Genomic DNA, 17,708 nt, shown 5'->3' with positions numbered 1-17,708 from the left:
CCGGGTGTGATCCAAAAAAGACCAAAAAATTTTTTTTTTATACCAAAACTAGTTTTTAGAAATTTGACCCTTTATCCAAAACAGGACTAATATAAAGGCTCAGTTGATGAAATACCAGCTTAAATTCTGTTGTAAAAAAAATTTGTGAAATGGAATGCCTAAGGAACTGATTCTTTAAATTCTCTTAGACAGTACATAAAGAATTTCTCTCTCTGGATGGAGCAAAGTACAGTGGTGCTTGCCTTGCCTGCCCAGGAGTGATCCCTTATTGCAAAGCCAGGAATAAGCCCAGACCATAGCCTAGTGTGGTCCAAAATACAGATGAAACAAAACAAAAAGAATAAAGTCATTATATGAAGAATGTTTATTTTGTTCTACATTAATTAGGGGCATCATGTTCTTGGAGCTAGCAGTGAAAAGTTTTATCTGAAATATCAGTGTAAATAATTCATTAAGAATGATACATACATTTCAGATAATGATTGGAGTATTGATGCTATTCAAAACTAAAATGTAAGATGCCATAATGTCATTTAAACTAGTTAGTGTGAAGGTAATACACATGTATAATCTATTATATATTATACATATTTATATATGTATCAGATACGTATGTATATATCCAGTTAACAGAGAAGGAAGGAAGATCCAAATATGCTGATGTTATTTTTGCCCCACAGAGGACAAAATGTTGGTGTGATTGAGTGCTTACTCGCATGTGTCCCTAATAAACCAAATAGGAAATGGCCTAGAAGTTGTCCAGTTTCTTATTAGAATACAGGACACTAAGATACTCAACAATTACATTGACACTACTATAACCTGTAGCCTGTAGCTTTAGGTTATAGTAAACCTATAGTAGCTTTAGGTTTAGCCATCAATATGGCTAAACCTTGTAGAAGGTCTGTAGTTTACCTTCCTTATTCCTAATTCTCAAATATTGCAGTACACCTTGTATCTCTCATTACTGTAAAACTATTACTGTTAATAATCTCCAAATTACTAGTTCAAGTATTCTCTTCATTATCCTAGAAGTATTTATATAATTGGCTATTTAATGCTCCTTGAAAAATAGTTTTGTGGTTCTTAGTTACTACTTCATATATCTTATCTATCCTAAGAGGATTGGGTATATGAATATACATATCTTATCCTCTCTAACCTCTAGGTTATCCCAACAATCTGCATGTTATTTACATGGATTTATCAATATAATCCTTACCTGGTGAATCCCACTTTATAATTGTCAGTTTGACATCCTTATTTGATTGCCTTATATTTTAAATGATTAATAATAATAAGAGTGTTTACCTCCAAGGAGAAAGACTTTGGGACTAGGAATAGAGTCAAAAGTAGATCTCTATGCCACACCACCGTTTCTTTTGAATTTGAATCATTTTTAATGTGTTACCTATTAAAATTAAAAATAGAAACAGGCTCGTTCAAGAGTGAGTTGGGAACATACCTAATAAGAGTGGGGGCCAGAAGATAGTTTAGTGGTCTGCACTGCATGCTTGCTTTCTATGCATACCACCCAATGTATGATCCTGGCACTGCATGTTTCCCCGAGAACTGAACTGAGATTACCTTCTCAGCACAGATGAGTGTTACCTCAGACCCCCCACCAAAAACCAAAAAGAAACACTATTACCTAAAGAATCTCTGATATGCACAGGCATTTGAAATATATTTGTTGATTGGACAAATATGCTCATGAGCAGTATAAGCCCTAATGTGAGTTACTTTACTCTTTTTGGTTTTTTTTAGCCCAGGGGCCTGAGTGATAGAACAGTGATAGGGCATTTGCCTTGCAGGTGACTGACCTAGGTTCAATCTGAGCACTGCCAGTAGTCCCTGAGTATTGTAGGGTGTGGTCCCCAAACAAAACAAAACCATAAAGAGCCCAGGTCTCCTGATCTCTATCAGAAGGATCACCTGTAATACAGGTTCTCAAGAATGAAATTATTTCATCTGGCACTTTCAGACACTTTACCTTGTAATTATTTCACTATATATCCTCAGATCCACACTTGTTTTTCACTTTTTTCCAAAGTTTTAGATCAACCTAGGTCCTGGGATGACAGTCATTACAGTGGTAAACAAGTGATCATTCTGCATTCTATCAAGTGGCAGTTGTAGTGTTTTGTTTGTGGTTTCTTTATAAACAATTTTGACCATTACTGGGGATGGAATTAGATTTCAGGGGTTGCAGCAGAAATTTGTACACTCTGAAATATAGATTGCCATTAACTTGAGTTCTGAATTCTATAGTTTTTGTTGAAACATATTTGTGAGCTCGGATACTGTGGTACTTTTTAAATTTTCAGTTGATCTTTTGAAATAAGGATGAGAAGTCTATTGAAAGAACCCTTTAAAAATTAATCATTTTTGATTTTTTTTTAAGGTTGTAAATTGATTTAAAAGCTTGCTTGTAGTTGACTTTTCTGGCCCAATCAATTAGGGTTTCTTCTTTCCAAAGCCTTGGGCAGGGTTGTACCACCTATATTATACAGTTTTTTCTGCTTTCTTTTTTTGTTTGGGGACCATTTCTGGTGGTGCTGAGGATCGCTCCTTGTGGGGCTCTGGGTACCATGTACAGTATGGCCTGGGATTGAATCTGGGCCTGCTGAGTTCAAGGCAAACATCTTAGCTGCTGTACTATCTCTCAGGTCCTTAATACTTGTTGTAGATATTTATTGCTTTGAGATCTAATCTGGATTGAAATATATATTCATACATGAAGAGAGGTATCAATAATAAAGATAGCATTACTGATAACATTTATTGTACTGTACTGGTTGACATACTTAATGGTGCCAAGATAGAGAGCAACACTATTGACAGCTTTTTTCCAAGAATGTTTACCTAATGATGATTAGCTTGGGTCGAGAACAAACTCTGTTTAGAGGATCTTAGTATTTCTCCCATTCATTGGAAGATAATATTTCAGGGAATAACTGGTCTAGTCTTTTTTCTAGTTGAGACATCACAGAGACTCAGGCTAGAGTGTTGTCTACATACTGCTAGAATACAGTTGTCCGTTCTCATAAAGGCCTTATTATTAACACTGTTGATTTTTCTCAGAGTATTACAGAGGTAGGAACATGGGGGAAAAACAGTCCGGATAACATGAAAGTGATGCTGGTGACTAAAGGAAGACGACGTGATTCTGTGGGAAGGGCTGTAGCTGATCCATCTGTTTTCTAGGTAAGTCTTACTCAGATTTTAGTCAAATTAGATCATGATATCCATTTATCTTTAAATTGGGAATAGCACCTTTAGCACTGTGATATCAATGTTGTCCCTTTCTTTTATTATTTTATTGTGTTGGGTATCAAGTCCAGGGCTAATGTATTCTGTCACTGAGCTAAAACGTAGGCCCCAAGTGGTGTACTTTTAAAACAGTAATTTGTGTAATCAAATTTGGTGTTTGTTTTTGTTTTAATGAATGAGATTACTGGATTTTCACTATGTAAATCTCAGTAGAGCTTTCTCTGTAAAAGAAAAATGGGTTTGCATATTTGTGTTGCAAGGGTAAATTTGTGAACAATTTTTCATTTGAGTGACTAATATATATATATTTTGAGTGATTAATGCATATGCATATTAAAGTTTTATGTATTCTATGATTGTTGGGGTGTGTGTGCGTATGTGTGTGCATTTAGTCTACTCAATAGACTAAAATTGAGTACTGAGACAAGAACTTGATGGTGACCTAATAACTGCAGCCAGGCCACTGATTAAGGTTCAGTACATTCTCTTTGCCATAAACTACATACATATCTAAGATCATTAATCTTTCTGAACCAGAGGAAAATAGCAGGTAAGTGTACTTAAAAAAAAAAAAGTTTTCTATTTCAAAAGAAGCTTAGCTCCAAATTAGAAAAGCAGTTTGGTCAACAATAGATAATATCAATTTCTTGGCTGTTTTGAAAAACATAGCAAGACAAATTAGAAGTTAAATAAATATTTTTTTGACTATATCCTGAATTTATCCTCCCTACTCTCTGGTAACCGGAGCTGGTTAGATAAAGTGACATGTCGAAGGCCCTGAGTTCCATCTCTGACACAGCATAGCCGTCTGAGCTGGCTGTACTGGTGAATTGATCATTGCTTGTGTTTAATTACCCAAAAAACAAAACAGAAAATAGTGAGATTTGCTAATATGACGGTTTAGAATTATTTCCTTTCAGTATATATAATAGATGATTCCTTTTAAAATGTTGATACTGTAGGGTTTTTGTTTTTTTGGGAAGTAAAACAGGTTTATTTGGAAAATAAAGGGGAGAAAGAATGAGGAAGAGAAAAAAATGAAAGATATGCTCAAAAGAGAACACAGCCTTCTCCAGAGTATTTTTTGGGGGAAAGGTTCACTATTTTTAATTATAAATTTGATTCCTGTAGATGTTGCATCAGAATAAAGATTATCACTGTCACTGTCATCCCATTGTACATCGATTTGCTTGAGTGGGCGCCAGTGATGTCTTCATTTGTCTCGTGCTAGTCTAGCCCAGTGGCATCTGCTTGCTTCAGGAACATGAACAGCATGTTGTTCCTGTTTTTGGCATATCAGAAACGTCACGGGTAGCTTGCCAGGCTCTTCCATGTGGGAAAGATAGAAATAAAATAAAATAAAAATAAAGAGGTCGCGTGGCCGAGAATGTGACTGTGGGCTTCAGGAAAAATTGTGTCGCTCTCTTCCGGGAGCTTTGTTTTATAGTCTCTGGATCTTGGCCGTTGATGAGATTACATGGTGGCTGAGGTGAGGGGAGTTTGTGGGTGTGACTGCCAAGCTACTGGAGAACTGGGTGGAGGAGCAGGCTTGGAGATCTCAGCCACGGGTCCCTCTGTTGGTTCCTTCATGGGTGAGGCTCATCTAAGCATGTGGAGAGTGGCCTTGAGTAGGGCTATGATTGGGTTCTGGAGGTTTTCGGCTGCCGGGGCTCTGCTGGGGGTGGGGAGGGAAACTCAACCCGCCCCCCCCCCCCGTCCAAAGGGGCCCCAGTGAAAACAGCCTGGCTCAGGCGCAGGAGGTTCTGCAATGTGATTCTGATTAGATTACATTGATTACATTTGTTGATGAGGAACCCAGGTATGCAGGGCCTGTGGCTGAGATCTCCAAACCTGCTCTGATTGGGACTGGGCCGCCTCCATCCAGGTCCCCAGTTTTCCAGTAGCTTGGCAGTCACACCGACAAACTGTCCCCAGCGCCATATAATCTCATCAACAACCAAGATCCAGAGACTATAAAACAAAGCTCCCGGAAAAGAGCTGTGCAGAATCTCCTGCCCCCGTGCCAGGCTGTCTTCACTGGGGCCCCCTCAGATGGGGGCGGGTTAAGTTTCCCTCCCTGCCCCAAGCAGAGCCCCAGTAGCCAAAAACCTCCAGAACCCAGCCACAGCCATGCTCGAGGCCACTCTCCACAGGCTCGGACAAGCCTCACCCATGAAGGAACCAACAGGAATAAAGATTATAAACAAAGATATTTTAAAATGTAAATTATCACTGCTATTTCCAACAAAGAGCACTAGGTAGATACCTGAACTATGGTATTTTTGTTCTTGATTTTTGAAAGAAAACAAAGAAGGTTCTTAAGGAATTACTTTATGTTTCTCTTTGGAAATGTTTTTTTTAAATGCTAATCTTAAGTGTGATTGTACAGATTTGAGTATGAGCACAGTTGAAGAGGATTCTGACACAGTAACAGTAGAAGCTGTGAACTCAGTGACTTTGACTCAGGACACAGACGGGAACCTCATTCTTCACTGCCCTCAGAATGGTAGGAGAACTTAAAAATTGTGTATCTTCTTTTTTTTTGCTTTTTGGGTCACACCCGGTGATGCACAGGGGTTACTCCTGGCTCATGCACTTAGGAATTACTCCCGGCGGTGCTTGGGGGACCATATGGGATGCTGGGAATCGAACCCAGGTTGGCTGCGTGCAAGTCAAACGCCCTACCCGCTGTGCCATTGCTCCAGCCCCCAAAATTGTGTATCTTTTTTAACTTCAGGATTTCATTCACCTTTGATCCTTATCCAGAAATAGTCTTTAGGACAGTGTAGAAAATAAGCTCTATCTTTGGATCACATTTGTATGTTTTTGAATTTATTGTAAATTTTAACATTTACGAATTACAGAGCTAATTTACCTAGACTTTCTTGAGTTTCCATGATGAAGGTGGAATAACTAATAGACTTTCTCTCTGATACACTTGGTACCAAAAATGCAGTAGACATTGGAAAATAAAGTAATCCTCCCTGTGTGAATAAGATGGAACGTCTGATTTTTCACCAAACAAAAAAAACCAAAAACCTTTGAGATTTTACTTGATTATTTAATAAGATTTAATATTATCTGTGACTGAGTTAAGACTCCCATAACTTTGAGGCTTATAACTTTTTAATTTTGCTCTTGTTCATCATTATTCAACCTTGATTCTGTCTTTTCTTTTTACCCAATAAAGTTCTTAGGTTATTTTATTCAGATTTGTGGTTTTTTTACTGGCACTTATCCATCAACATGACTATAATTTCTATCTTTATTCTGGTTTTCTGTGTTTCTCGTAGGCACTATAAATTTTACCTGTCTCAAACAATTCTTTTATAAAAATTCCCAATGCTACTTTTTTTCTTTTCCAATTTCATTATTGGGTATTCCATATTATTAATGAGAGTATAACCTTTCACATTCCATTTTTACCATGAAGAGTTGTTGACATTTTTGTTACTTGAATCCATTCCTTCTCTGTTCAACTGGGTCTCTTTTTCTTAGTTCAGAATTTTATTTTTCACCTGAATAACTGATTAATTATTCGCCATTTTGTACGTGTTAATTCTTCTTTCAAACTGTTGAAGATGTTGGTCATGATACACATAATTGTTTTTAAAGCGTCTTAAGGTTTTTAGGATGTAATTGAGGTTTTTGGTTTTTTTCATTTGGCACGTAGACCTCACATCATTTCTTTCAGCCTCATTCTCCTTCCACATTTTATATTTCTGTGTTGCAACAGTTCACACTATTTTATTTTGTTTTGTTTAGGTCTTTTGTCCTCATCTGGCTCTGTGCTAAGCTGAGCATGAGGGGTGGTCACTCTACGCATACTCAGGGGACCATAAGATCAAAACCAATACTCCGAATGGGCTCCAATGCTTTGAGCTGTCTCCCAGCCTTCATTGTGGTTTTTATTTTCCTAGTTTTCCTTAAAGTTTTACATCTAGGTTTCATTGCATATATTCTACTGCCAATAATAATTTTTCTCTAGCTTCTGTCTTTTGAACTTAAAAGATATCTTCCAGCAACCTTTTTTTATCTACAGTTTAAATTCTATTCCATGCCCATATCTCATTTTACAATAGTTTTTTTGTTTGTTTGTTTTTTGTGTGTGGTTTATTATTATTATTTTTACAATAGTTTTAAGTCACTAGTTTTCTGCACTACAGTCTTGGGCAGTGTGTCTTTTGTTATCTTTTCCTGGCACTTGGAACATTTTTATCATTCTCAGTACACATTAGTGAGTGTGAATAAATTAAATAATGAGCACTTCTCTTTACATATGAAATTTTTGAGAAGTCAGGCAATTAATTGTATAGAAATAAGATGTACAAAAGTGACCTTTTTGTTTGTAGTTCCTTGTCATAAGAATAGGAACCACGAGCTGTTCTAGGGGTAAGAAAAGTTGATGTCCTTTGAGTCCTGATAGCTAAATTGGGTTGAATTGATTTGAGAAAATCAATAAGATTGTTCTTTTAAAGACTCTTAGCTTTTGGTGATTTTTGCTCTTTATTTTTCAAAGATTTGAAATTACTGTTTTTGTTTTCGTTAGAAACTGATGAAATAGACTCAGAAGATAGTACTGAACCTCCACACAAAAGACTCTGTTTGTCTTCAGAGGATGATCAGAGTATTGATGATTCTACTCCTTGCATATCAGTTGTTGCACTTCCACGTAAGTTGTCTGTCATTTACATAGATGTTCCTTTTGAAATAAAATTTCAGCTCTTGAGAAATTGAACTGACATTTCAAAGCAGGTATAGACTGCTGTTTTTATTTTTACTAAATCAAAAAGCTCTCTTTTACCTAACACCTAACGAGAGCTTATTTTTGTGCCAGGCAGAACTTTAAATGATTCTGCATATAATGTGTAATCTTTTAAATTTATTACTCTCCTCTGTCCATAGGGTGCCTTTTAGACATTTTTCCTGATTGTGTTCTCCCCCATGAAATTTTCATGCCATTGACAACACTTTTAATGTGCTACATGTATGACCTTGCCCTTTTAATAAAGAGAATTAAGAATTTTCACCTTTCCCCAAGAAATATTTATACCATTCTTGAGAAAGCATGCTTTAGAGTATTATTAATATCTTATGAGTTAAAAATAAAATAAGGCATAAAGTATAATAACTTGTCTAAGTTTATACACAGGCATTCGGAATCTATCTTGATCAGTAGTTCATTCTCTAGCTTTTGGGTCACACCCTGCTGTGCTTAGGGATCATATGAGGTACTGGGGATCAAAAGGGGTCAGACTTGTGCAAGATGGTCCTGACAAATAGTCCTGACCAAACAAATGGTCCTTATTTGTTGTACTATTTAGACCTAATAGTTCATATTCTTTATCCTAATGCTATACTGTTTTCAGCCACATTTTATGGGGTTTTTATTACTTTCATACCAAAACCAGACAAGGATATCATCATCAAAAGAGAAAATTGTAGACCACTATTTCTGTGATGAATATAAATATAAAAATTATCAACAGAATATTAGGAAATGAAATTCTACAATAATTGTAAAAAGTCAAGTATCATGACTAGGTGGGATTTGTTCAAGGAATGCAAGGATTGTATAACTAATATTCTGATGAATTAACTCTACAACCAAAAAAGGGCAAGTTGCAGAGCTATCTAGAATAGCAATTATAAAGTCCAGCATACTAAAATGCAATAAAAACCATATATTGGCACCAAGGAATAGTCATGGGTTGAGGTCCTTGATCTGATTCTAGTTCTCTCCCAGGCACCATATATGATCCCCAAGCAGAGTCAGGAATCATCCTTGAAAACAGCCAGGAGTAAGCTGTGAGTGCTGTCAGGAGTGACCCCAAATGAAAAAAAGAAATTCATATACTGCAAACTCACTTGATATGTAAAAAACTGAGTTTTTCTTTAAGATCATGCCTTAATTTCCTATGAGAGGTCTTAGAGCAGTTATACAACAAAAAGGCATAAAATTAGATCAGAAAAGAAGTAAATTATTTGTAGAAGATATACTTGTATGTTTTAAGTACTCCACTCAAAAGGTATTCAAAAAAATAATAGTAAAATGGGAGACTACAAATTCAGTAGTCAGAACTTGATTACATTCACGTGCACAAATAACAAGAAAAAGGAGTCAGGATTGGAATGATAGTATAGCAGGTAAGGCACTTGCCTTGCATATGCTTGACTCCATTTCAATTTATGGCACCCTGTGTGGCTCTATGAGCCCTCCAGGAGTGATCCCTGAGCACAAAAACAGAGCAAACCCTGAGTTCAGCTCGGTGAGCACCCAGAAACAAAACAGTAAAACACTGTTGAAAAATATTTCATATGACACAAAAAGCTGGAAAGATATTCCATGTTTATGGATAGAATTAATAGGGCCAAAATGACCATTTTACCAAAAGCAATATACAGTTTTAATACAATTATCAAAATTCCAATGATTTTAAGGAAATAGAGCAAAAATATTAAAATTTATTTTGAACCAAATAGAAAAATTAGTAGAGAAAAAAAGAAAATGTGGCATCAAGTTACCCAACCTAAAAATAATAATAGTTTAAATAATACTAAATTTGAATTTTAAAAGTACACAGATCATTTGAATAATATCAAGATTCAACAAATAAACATTGATATATAATTTGTGACAAAGAAAACCATGATTATACAATGCAAAAAGAGAATTCTCTTCCATAATGGGTGCTTATAAAACTGGACATCTATATGCAAAAGAATGAAACTGAATCTTTCTTTAATTCCATACACAAAAAATATAAATTAAAAATGGATTAATGGCTTAAATGTAAGACTCAAAACCATAAAATAGAAGATAACATCTCTAGTGGGCAGATAATCCAAACAGGTACCTTTCCAAGAATGTTAAATACATTAGACACTTGAACAAGTACATGAAAAATGCTCATCATCACATAAATAGAAAAGTGTGCATTAAAACAGCAGTGAAATACCATATCAGACCTTGAGTATGGCATGCATCAATAAGGCGAGCAACAAAAAAAATTGGCAAAACAGAAGGGGGGGAAAAAAGCAACCTTCATACATGCAGATTTGTGCAAGCATCGTGGAAAATGTAAAATTTCTTCAAAAAAGAAAACAGCTAAAATTAAGACCATGTAAACATCTCAAAGGACTGGAGTACAGAATGGTACTCAATGTGCAGAATGGCTGGGTTTGACTGCCAGCACTGTTAGTCCCTCAAGCACTAAGAAAGGAGTAAAACACTGCCAGTTCTGATTTAAAATTTTAAAAATATGGGGGGGGGGGATACTGGGTTTATTGGTGATGGAGAACGGGCACTGGTGGAGGGATATGTTTGTGAACATTGTATGAGGGAAAAACAAGTTCTAACATGTGTGAATCTGTATCTGTACCCTCACAGTGATTCACTAATTAAAGAATAAAATAAATTTTTTTAAAAATGGAGAAATATCAAAAAATAAAAAATAAAATTTTTTTAAAAAATATATAAAAGTACTACTACCATATTATTTTGGGAATCTAAAGCATGCTCAAGCCACTCTCCACACGCTTGGACAAGCCCTCACGCATAAAGGAACCACCAGGGGAACCCAGGTGTGTGGGACCCCGGGCTGAGATCCCTCAAGCCTGCTCGGATGGGGACTGGGCCTCCACCCAGACCCCCCTTTTTCCAGTAGTTAGGCAGCCACACCCACAAACTGCCCCAGCAGCAGAGTAATCTCATCAAGGGCCAAGATCCAGAGACTATAAACAAAGCTCCCAGGAAGCAGAACCATGTGGCAGTGGCTACGTGACCTCTTACTGTCTAATTCTCCCTGTCAGAGAACCTGGCAAGCTACCGAGAGTATTCTGCCCACACAACAGAGCCTGGCAAGTTCCCCCCGGCGTATTCAATATGCCAAAAATAGTAACAATGATGGGTCTCATTCCCCTGACCCTGAAAGAGCCTACAGTGTGGCACCATTGGGAAGGACGAATAAAGAGAGGCTACTAAAATCTCAGTGCTAGGATGAATGGAGATGTTACTGGCGCCCACTCGAGCATCGATGAACAACGGGATGACAGTGATACAGTGATCTATCTAAAGCATGTGAGATCATTAACTCAGAGTTATGTGGACTACAATGTATATTGCAGAATTTGCAATAGCAGGTATAAAAACGAAGTGCCCATCAGTAGGTTGTTGGATACAGATAAGGGATAGCATCCTGTGATACTCAGAGAACATGCAGTCCTGGGGGTTGAACACAGGCCTTCCATACACAAAACATTCACCCAACTTTGAACACTGACTCCAGCCCCTAAAAATAATTTTTTAAAAGACTGGTACACACCAAGTATAATAGTACATTATGTTCCTGGTTTATTTAACCAATAATATAAAATACTATTTAAATGTGGTAGTCCCATGAAGCTAGGGGTGAGCGGAGGGGTGGACATGTATTGGTCTATGCAAATAACTCTGCAATATACATTGTGCACATAACTGAGTTAATGATTTCATATTCTTAGATTGCTACCCCGAATAATGTGGTCTACTATGGTAGTTGTACTTACATGTTTATTTTTAACATAAACTAGCATAGAGTTTTAACATGTCTTGGTCTATGTTGATAAGGTTGGAGCATAAACTGTTGGTGGCACTCTACACAGGAGTGTTGAGCGGAATTATTTTTCACTCAGCTTCAAGCTGATTAAAACTGTCCAGTGGGGTAGAAAATTAACATCAGGGTATCATCATGAAAGTCGTGTTTTACAATGACAAATATAATGCATTTTTTAGAGTTAAAAAAGGTTACTATGGGTTTATATAAAGTTGATGTAATGATTATAATGCTAGTATTTCCAGCCGTGGAGTACAAGAATAATTTAGTTCCAGTTAGGTTAATTTCTCCTTAAGATGATTCATACAGTTTTTAAAACTTTTTCCTAAGTTGACTGTAATTATCACTCAATTTGAAAATAGTTGATCTCTGTACAAATATAATACTATATGAACATAAAGTCAGAAACATTAACATTTATTAAGATAGTTATAGATATACAAAGATACTTTTGTATTATGAAATGCTTATCCATAATTAGCTTTAAGTCTAATTGTAATGGCCCTTGTAATGACAACTTTTAAAATCTGTTCCTCCTTTTTTTTTGAACCTAGTCTTTTACAGCTTTCAAATACGCAGTATAGGGCCTGGACCTGTGGCTCCACAGGTAAAGTCTTGCATATTTGAGGCCTTGGGATTAATCCCTAGCACCTCAAATGAATAATATAAATAGTGTTGTATTGCTAACTGTAATAGTAATTCTGTATATTATTTTCCTAGGACTTTTTAAGCTATAATTTTCCAGTGATTTTTTTTTTACCTACTTTGTATGGATTTTATTTTTTTTATTTATTTTTTTTTATCGAATCACCATGTGGAAAGTTACAAAGTTCTCAGGCTTATGTCTCAGTTATACAATATTCAAACACCCATCCCTTCACCAGTGCCCATATTCCACCACCAAAAACCCCAGTATACCTCCCACCCCCGCCCCCCCACCCCCAACTGCATAACTGATAAATTTCACTTCGTTTTCTCTTTACCTTGATTACATTCCATATTTCAACACAAAACTCACTATTGTTGTTGGGAGTTTCTCCCCAAGAAAGACAGCCCTACTACCAAGGAAGCATTTGATAATTAGTTTTCCGTTGCTGAGAATGAAGAGATATGTAGCCCCACTGCTCCAAGTACATAACTCTTTTTGTTTCCTTTTTCCTTTTCCTTTTTTTTCCCCCCCTCATCCTCCTTCCCGCACCTCATAGTATGGTGGAAGCCATGTCGCGTTTCTCCCCGAAAATGGGAAACGACCTGGAAAGAGGGATATTTCCTCTTCTCAGCTGGTGTGGGGCTGTTGCTTAGTTCTCAGTCTAGAGAAATGGCTGCTACTTTGATTACCTTCAATATTTCAACAAAAAACTCACTGTTATTTTTTGGAGTTTCCCCCCAAAGTCAGATCTGCTAAAAAGGAACCATTTCACATTGCTGACAATTAAGAGATGTTAAGTCCCATGGCCACACAGGTTTGGATTTCTGTATAAAGTCCAGGGAAAGTTCTGCCAGAAATTGCATAGCCCAGCTCACAGTCCCAGTGCATTGCTGTAAGAAGCTGCACTGCATGCCAAAATGTGTTAGAAGGTCTCTGGAATCAAAGTCTTTAGGTGCAGAGGGTCTGTTTCGCTCTCAGCAGCTTTGGATTTATCTGGGCCAAGGGCATGCTGGTTACACCCACTTCCCATGATTACCTAGGAGCCCCAAAGTGTAAAAACCGTATACCTCTGGGTTAGGTGTCTTATTAGAAGGTGACTCCCACCACGTGGATGTTGCTGCCACCGCCATTTTCTGTGCAGAAAGACAGGGTGGAGAGGAAAGATCCATCCCCGGGCAACGCGGAGTTGTAGCCAGCTCACATTCCCAGTGCACTGCTGTAAGAAGCTGCGCTTGGTGCCAAAATGTGTTAGAAGGTCTCTGGAATCAAAGTCTTTAGGCGCAGAGGGTCCTCCAGTGATTATTTTGATATATATGGTTTATTTGGTTAAAGCAGAGTGATAAAAGAGGCTCAAAGTATATATCATTTTATCCTATTTTATGTTACATCCAATTCTTCATGTCAATATTATCTTAACTCAATAAGATAATGTGAAGCAGGGGCCTGAGCAGTGGTAGGTAGGGCACATTGGGTAGGGCAGTGGGTAGGGCACATTGCTTGCATGTGGCCAACCCAGGTTTGAACCCCAACATCCCATATGATACCCTCAGCATCATCAGGGACAATTTCTGAGTGCAGAGCCAAGAGTAACCTCTGAGCATCTTTTGGGTGGTGAGCAAAAATGAAAAAAAGTGGATGCTTTGGCATTACATTAAAGCTCAGTGAGCCTTTGGTGTTTGGTCAGACCATGACCAAAGGGAGGAATTTCTAAAGCCTAATATGTATAATCACGAATCATGAAAATCCTGTTAATCAACGATTTCTCGGACAGGATCAGTAACCTCTCATTTCATCCTTTCCCTGAGACCTTAGAAAGCTATCTTGACTCGCCCCTCCCAAGGATGTCGCACTGGGGGGCTCTTTCAGGGTCAGGGGAATGAGATTTAGCTTGTTACTGGGTTTAGCATATGAATACACCATGGGAAGCTTGCAAGGCTGTCCCATGTGGGCAGGAAATTCAGAAGATTGCCAGTTTCTCCCAGGGGGAGAAGTAGGCTAAAGATAACTTCTGAGAGCTTGCTTTTAAGTCTCTCTCTGGATGTTGGCCGTTGATGGGATTACACACACCTGGGTTCCTCTGCCAGGTACCTTCATGCATGAGACCTGTCCGAACGTGTGGAGAGGGGCCTCCAGCATGGCTGTAGCTAGGTTCTGGAGGCCTTCGGCTGCCGGGAGCTCTGCTTGGGGTGGGGAGGGAAGCTGGAGCCCATCCCCTCCAAGGAGCCCCGGGGAAGACAGACAGGCGTGTGGGCAAGAGACTCTCTGCATCACTCTCTTCTGAGAGCTTGCTTTTAAGTCTCTCTGGATGTTGGCCGTTGATGGGATTACACACACCTGGGTAATATGTATAATATGATAACTTTTGAGGAGACTTGTAGTATTGATTTGATTCTTAAATTTATAAAATTTATATTGATAAGAGCCGTATAGTAGGGTTTCTACATTTTTACCTGACTTTTAAAAAGTTATATAAATCCTGAAGCATACATCTCTATTACCTGGGACTAATGAATGTGGAGGTCTTTGCTGGAATTCATAGAGATAAATTAATTTTTAAAGATTTAACTTTAAATTTCATTTCAATATTTAGGTTTTCTTTATATTCTTTATAAAACCAACAGTATCTACTTGATCCTTCAAAGACCTCTTGACAGGACCATAAAAGAAACATATATAAAGGAAAGCCTATAAGACTCATAGTAGATCAGTCAAATTAGACTCTTATGAGCCAGAAGAGAATGGTGGAATAATTAAAAATGAAGACACCGGGGCTGGAACGATAGCACAGTGGGTAAGGTGTTTGCCTTGCAAGCAGCTGACCCGGGTTTGAATCCCAGCATCCCATGTTGTCCCCTGAGCACCATCAGTAGTAATTCCTGAGTGAAGAGCCAGGAGTAACCCCTGTGCATCGCCAGGTGTGACCCAAAAAGCAAAAAAAATTTTTTTAATTAAAATAAAATAATAAAAATGAAGACACCAAGGATGCTGTATCTGAGTATTTGTAGGAACAATGCAGAGCTACATAGACAGGCAACATCTTAAAGAATCCATAGCCTTGAAACCAGTTTTGTAAGGTGTTAAAGGGTCTTCTTTAAAAGATGAGACAGAGGGGCCGGTGTGATAGGACAGTGGGAGGGCCTTCCACATGGCTGGCCCAGGTTCGGTCCCTGGCATCCCATATGGTCCCTTGAGCACCACCAGGAGTAATTCCTGAGTGCAGAACCAGGAGTACCCCCTGAACAATATCGCCAGGTGAGACACCCCCCCAAAAAAAAGATGAGACAGAGACAAGAGAAGTTGTCTGAATCAGCTGAATCAGAAATGAAAAGGTCATCACAGCAGACATTACAGAAATCCAAAGTAATTCAGAGATTATTTTGAAAATTTTTATGCCACAAAACTAGAGAACTTAGGAGAAATTAATCAATTTTTGGACTCCAATAACATCCCAAGGCTGAAACAAAATGGCATGGAATACCTGAACAGACCAACCACTATCAAGAAATAAAAACGGTAATCAAAAGTCTCCTCAAAAACAGAATCCTAGGCCCTGATGGATTCACTCATGAGTTTTTTCAAACCTTTAAAGAAGAATTATTGCCAATCCTTTCAGGTTCTATGAGGCAATGGAAGATCCCAAGTAGTTTCTATGAAGTGGACTTTAACCTGATTCCAAAATTGAATACAGACAGTACAAAAAAATGGAGAATTATAGACTATATCCTTGATGAACACAGATATAAAGATCCTCAATAGAATCATATAGCAAATAAAATTCAGCAACTCATCAAAAAGATCATACACCATGACCAAGTGGGATTTGTTGAGGTTGAATTCAGGAATGTATTCATATAAGGATGGTTTAACATATACAAGTCAATGTAATACACTGTATCTGTACAAGAAAATACAAAAATAATATGATCATGTCAGTGGATACAGAGAAAGCATTTGACAAGGTCTAACACCTATTCATGATTAAAAACTAACTAAAGTGAAAATTGAAGGAACTTTCCTCAACATTAATTTCTTCCATGCTTCATTAAAACCATACCAGTAAGATTTTTTACCTCTAGCACTTCTCTAAAACTTCCTTCGCAGGTCCAGAGAGACCTTGCTACTAAACTAAATGGTAATGTCTTTTTCCTCTTCGATTTATTCAGTTTTTTCTAGGGATCATGCCCATTGGTGTTCAGCTGATAGTGCTAGGGGACTGGATGCAGTTTTGAGGAATGATTTCAGGGCCTGCCACTTGCCAGACAAGTGCTACTGCAACCCTTTGAACTCTGCACAGCCAGGTGTGATTACAAAAATAAATGGGGTGAGGGGATTTTGCCTCAGATTGCTGAATATATTGTCCTTTTCCAAGCTGCCTTGGCTTGGATTCTGTACTGATGACATTGTTAAGGTAAAGGGACATTGAGCTCTGGTGGTCTTCATTTTGTGTCTTATCCGGGCTTTTGTTCCTACTGAATGTGCTGTTGCTTTAATCTGGAGCGTAGGGTTGACTGCAGGACATTCCAAAAGATGATTCTTTTCTGATCATATCTTGTTCTTATGACTTTCTGAAACATTGCGTGGTGCTGGACGGCCTCGTGACTGCCTAGTTCTCATCTAAAATTTCAAACACCCCCAGCTCATTTTCTTTTCTGATTTACTTTTTCTCTGCACTGCTCACCCATTCTACATACTAATCTAGAGTATAAGCACCACTTAAGCAGGAAATTACCTGCTTCTGCTTGCTTATGTCTCCCGCTCAGCCAGAGTGATGCATAGCAATAATATTTTAGAGTGTATAGAGTTTTGGCAAGAACTGTGTTAAGAAATTAGATGGTCAGATTATTTTTGTTAATTTTTTTAAGAATCAGAAGCTGCTAATATTCTGGATTTGGACTTTTTTTTTCTTAAAGTTTCAGAAAATGATCAGAGCTTTGAGGTGACCATGACGGCAACCACTGAAGTGGCAGAGGATGAGATAACAGAGGGAACTGTGACACAGATCCAGGTATAGTAAGCCTTTTTACTGACTGAGGTTTATTCTCTATGTATAACTTTGACAAGAAAAATTTAAGACCATATTTCATAAAGCAATAAGCACAAAATAGATAAGATGTTGCTTCTTTTAGGTTTTCATTCTCCACAAATATCAGTCTCAGAATTACAACAAAGAGAGAACTTACAGCCATTCTGTA

General features: G+C 37.7%; 1 protein-coding gene across 2 annotated transcripts in view; it reads left to right on the top strand.

Annotated features, from left to right (window-relative positions):
• DMTF1 (cyclin D binding myb like transcription factor 1) overlaps positions 1-17,708 on the top strand; it is a 51,518-nt gene that overhangs the window by 5,559 nt on the left and 28,251 nt on the right. For both annotated transcript variants that reach the window (XM_055124763.1, XM_004602152.2), the window contains exons 2-5: positions 3,085-3,207; positions 5,663-5,779; positions 7,823-7,945; positions 17,427-17,521. In XM_055124763.1, the coding sequence (XP_054980738.1) occupies positions 5,671-5,779; positions 7,823-7,945; positions 17,427-17,521 (327 nt within the window). In that variant the 5' untranslated portion in view covers positions 3,085-3,207; positions 5,663-5,670. The remainder of the gene's footprint in view (positions 1-3,084; positions 3,208-5,662; positions 5,780-7,822; positions 7,946-17,426; positions 17,522-17,708) is intronic.

This window comes from Sorex araneus, chromosome 1 (genome assembly GCF_027595985.1).
Source record: "Sorex araneus isolate mSorAra2 chromosome 1, mSorAra2.pri, whole genome shotgun sequence".
Taxonomy (NCBI): Eukaryota; Metazoa; Chordata; class Mammalia; order Eulipotyphla; family Soricidae; genus Sorex; species Sorex araneus.
Note: the sequence above shows the minus strand (reverse complement) of the source record. Positions and strands in the feature narration are given on the sequence as shown.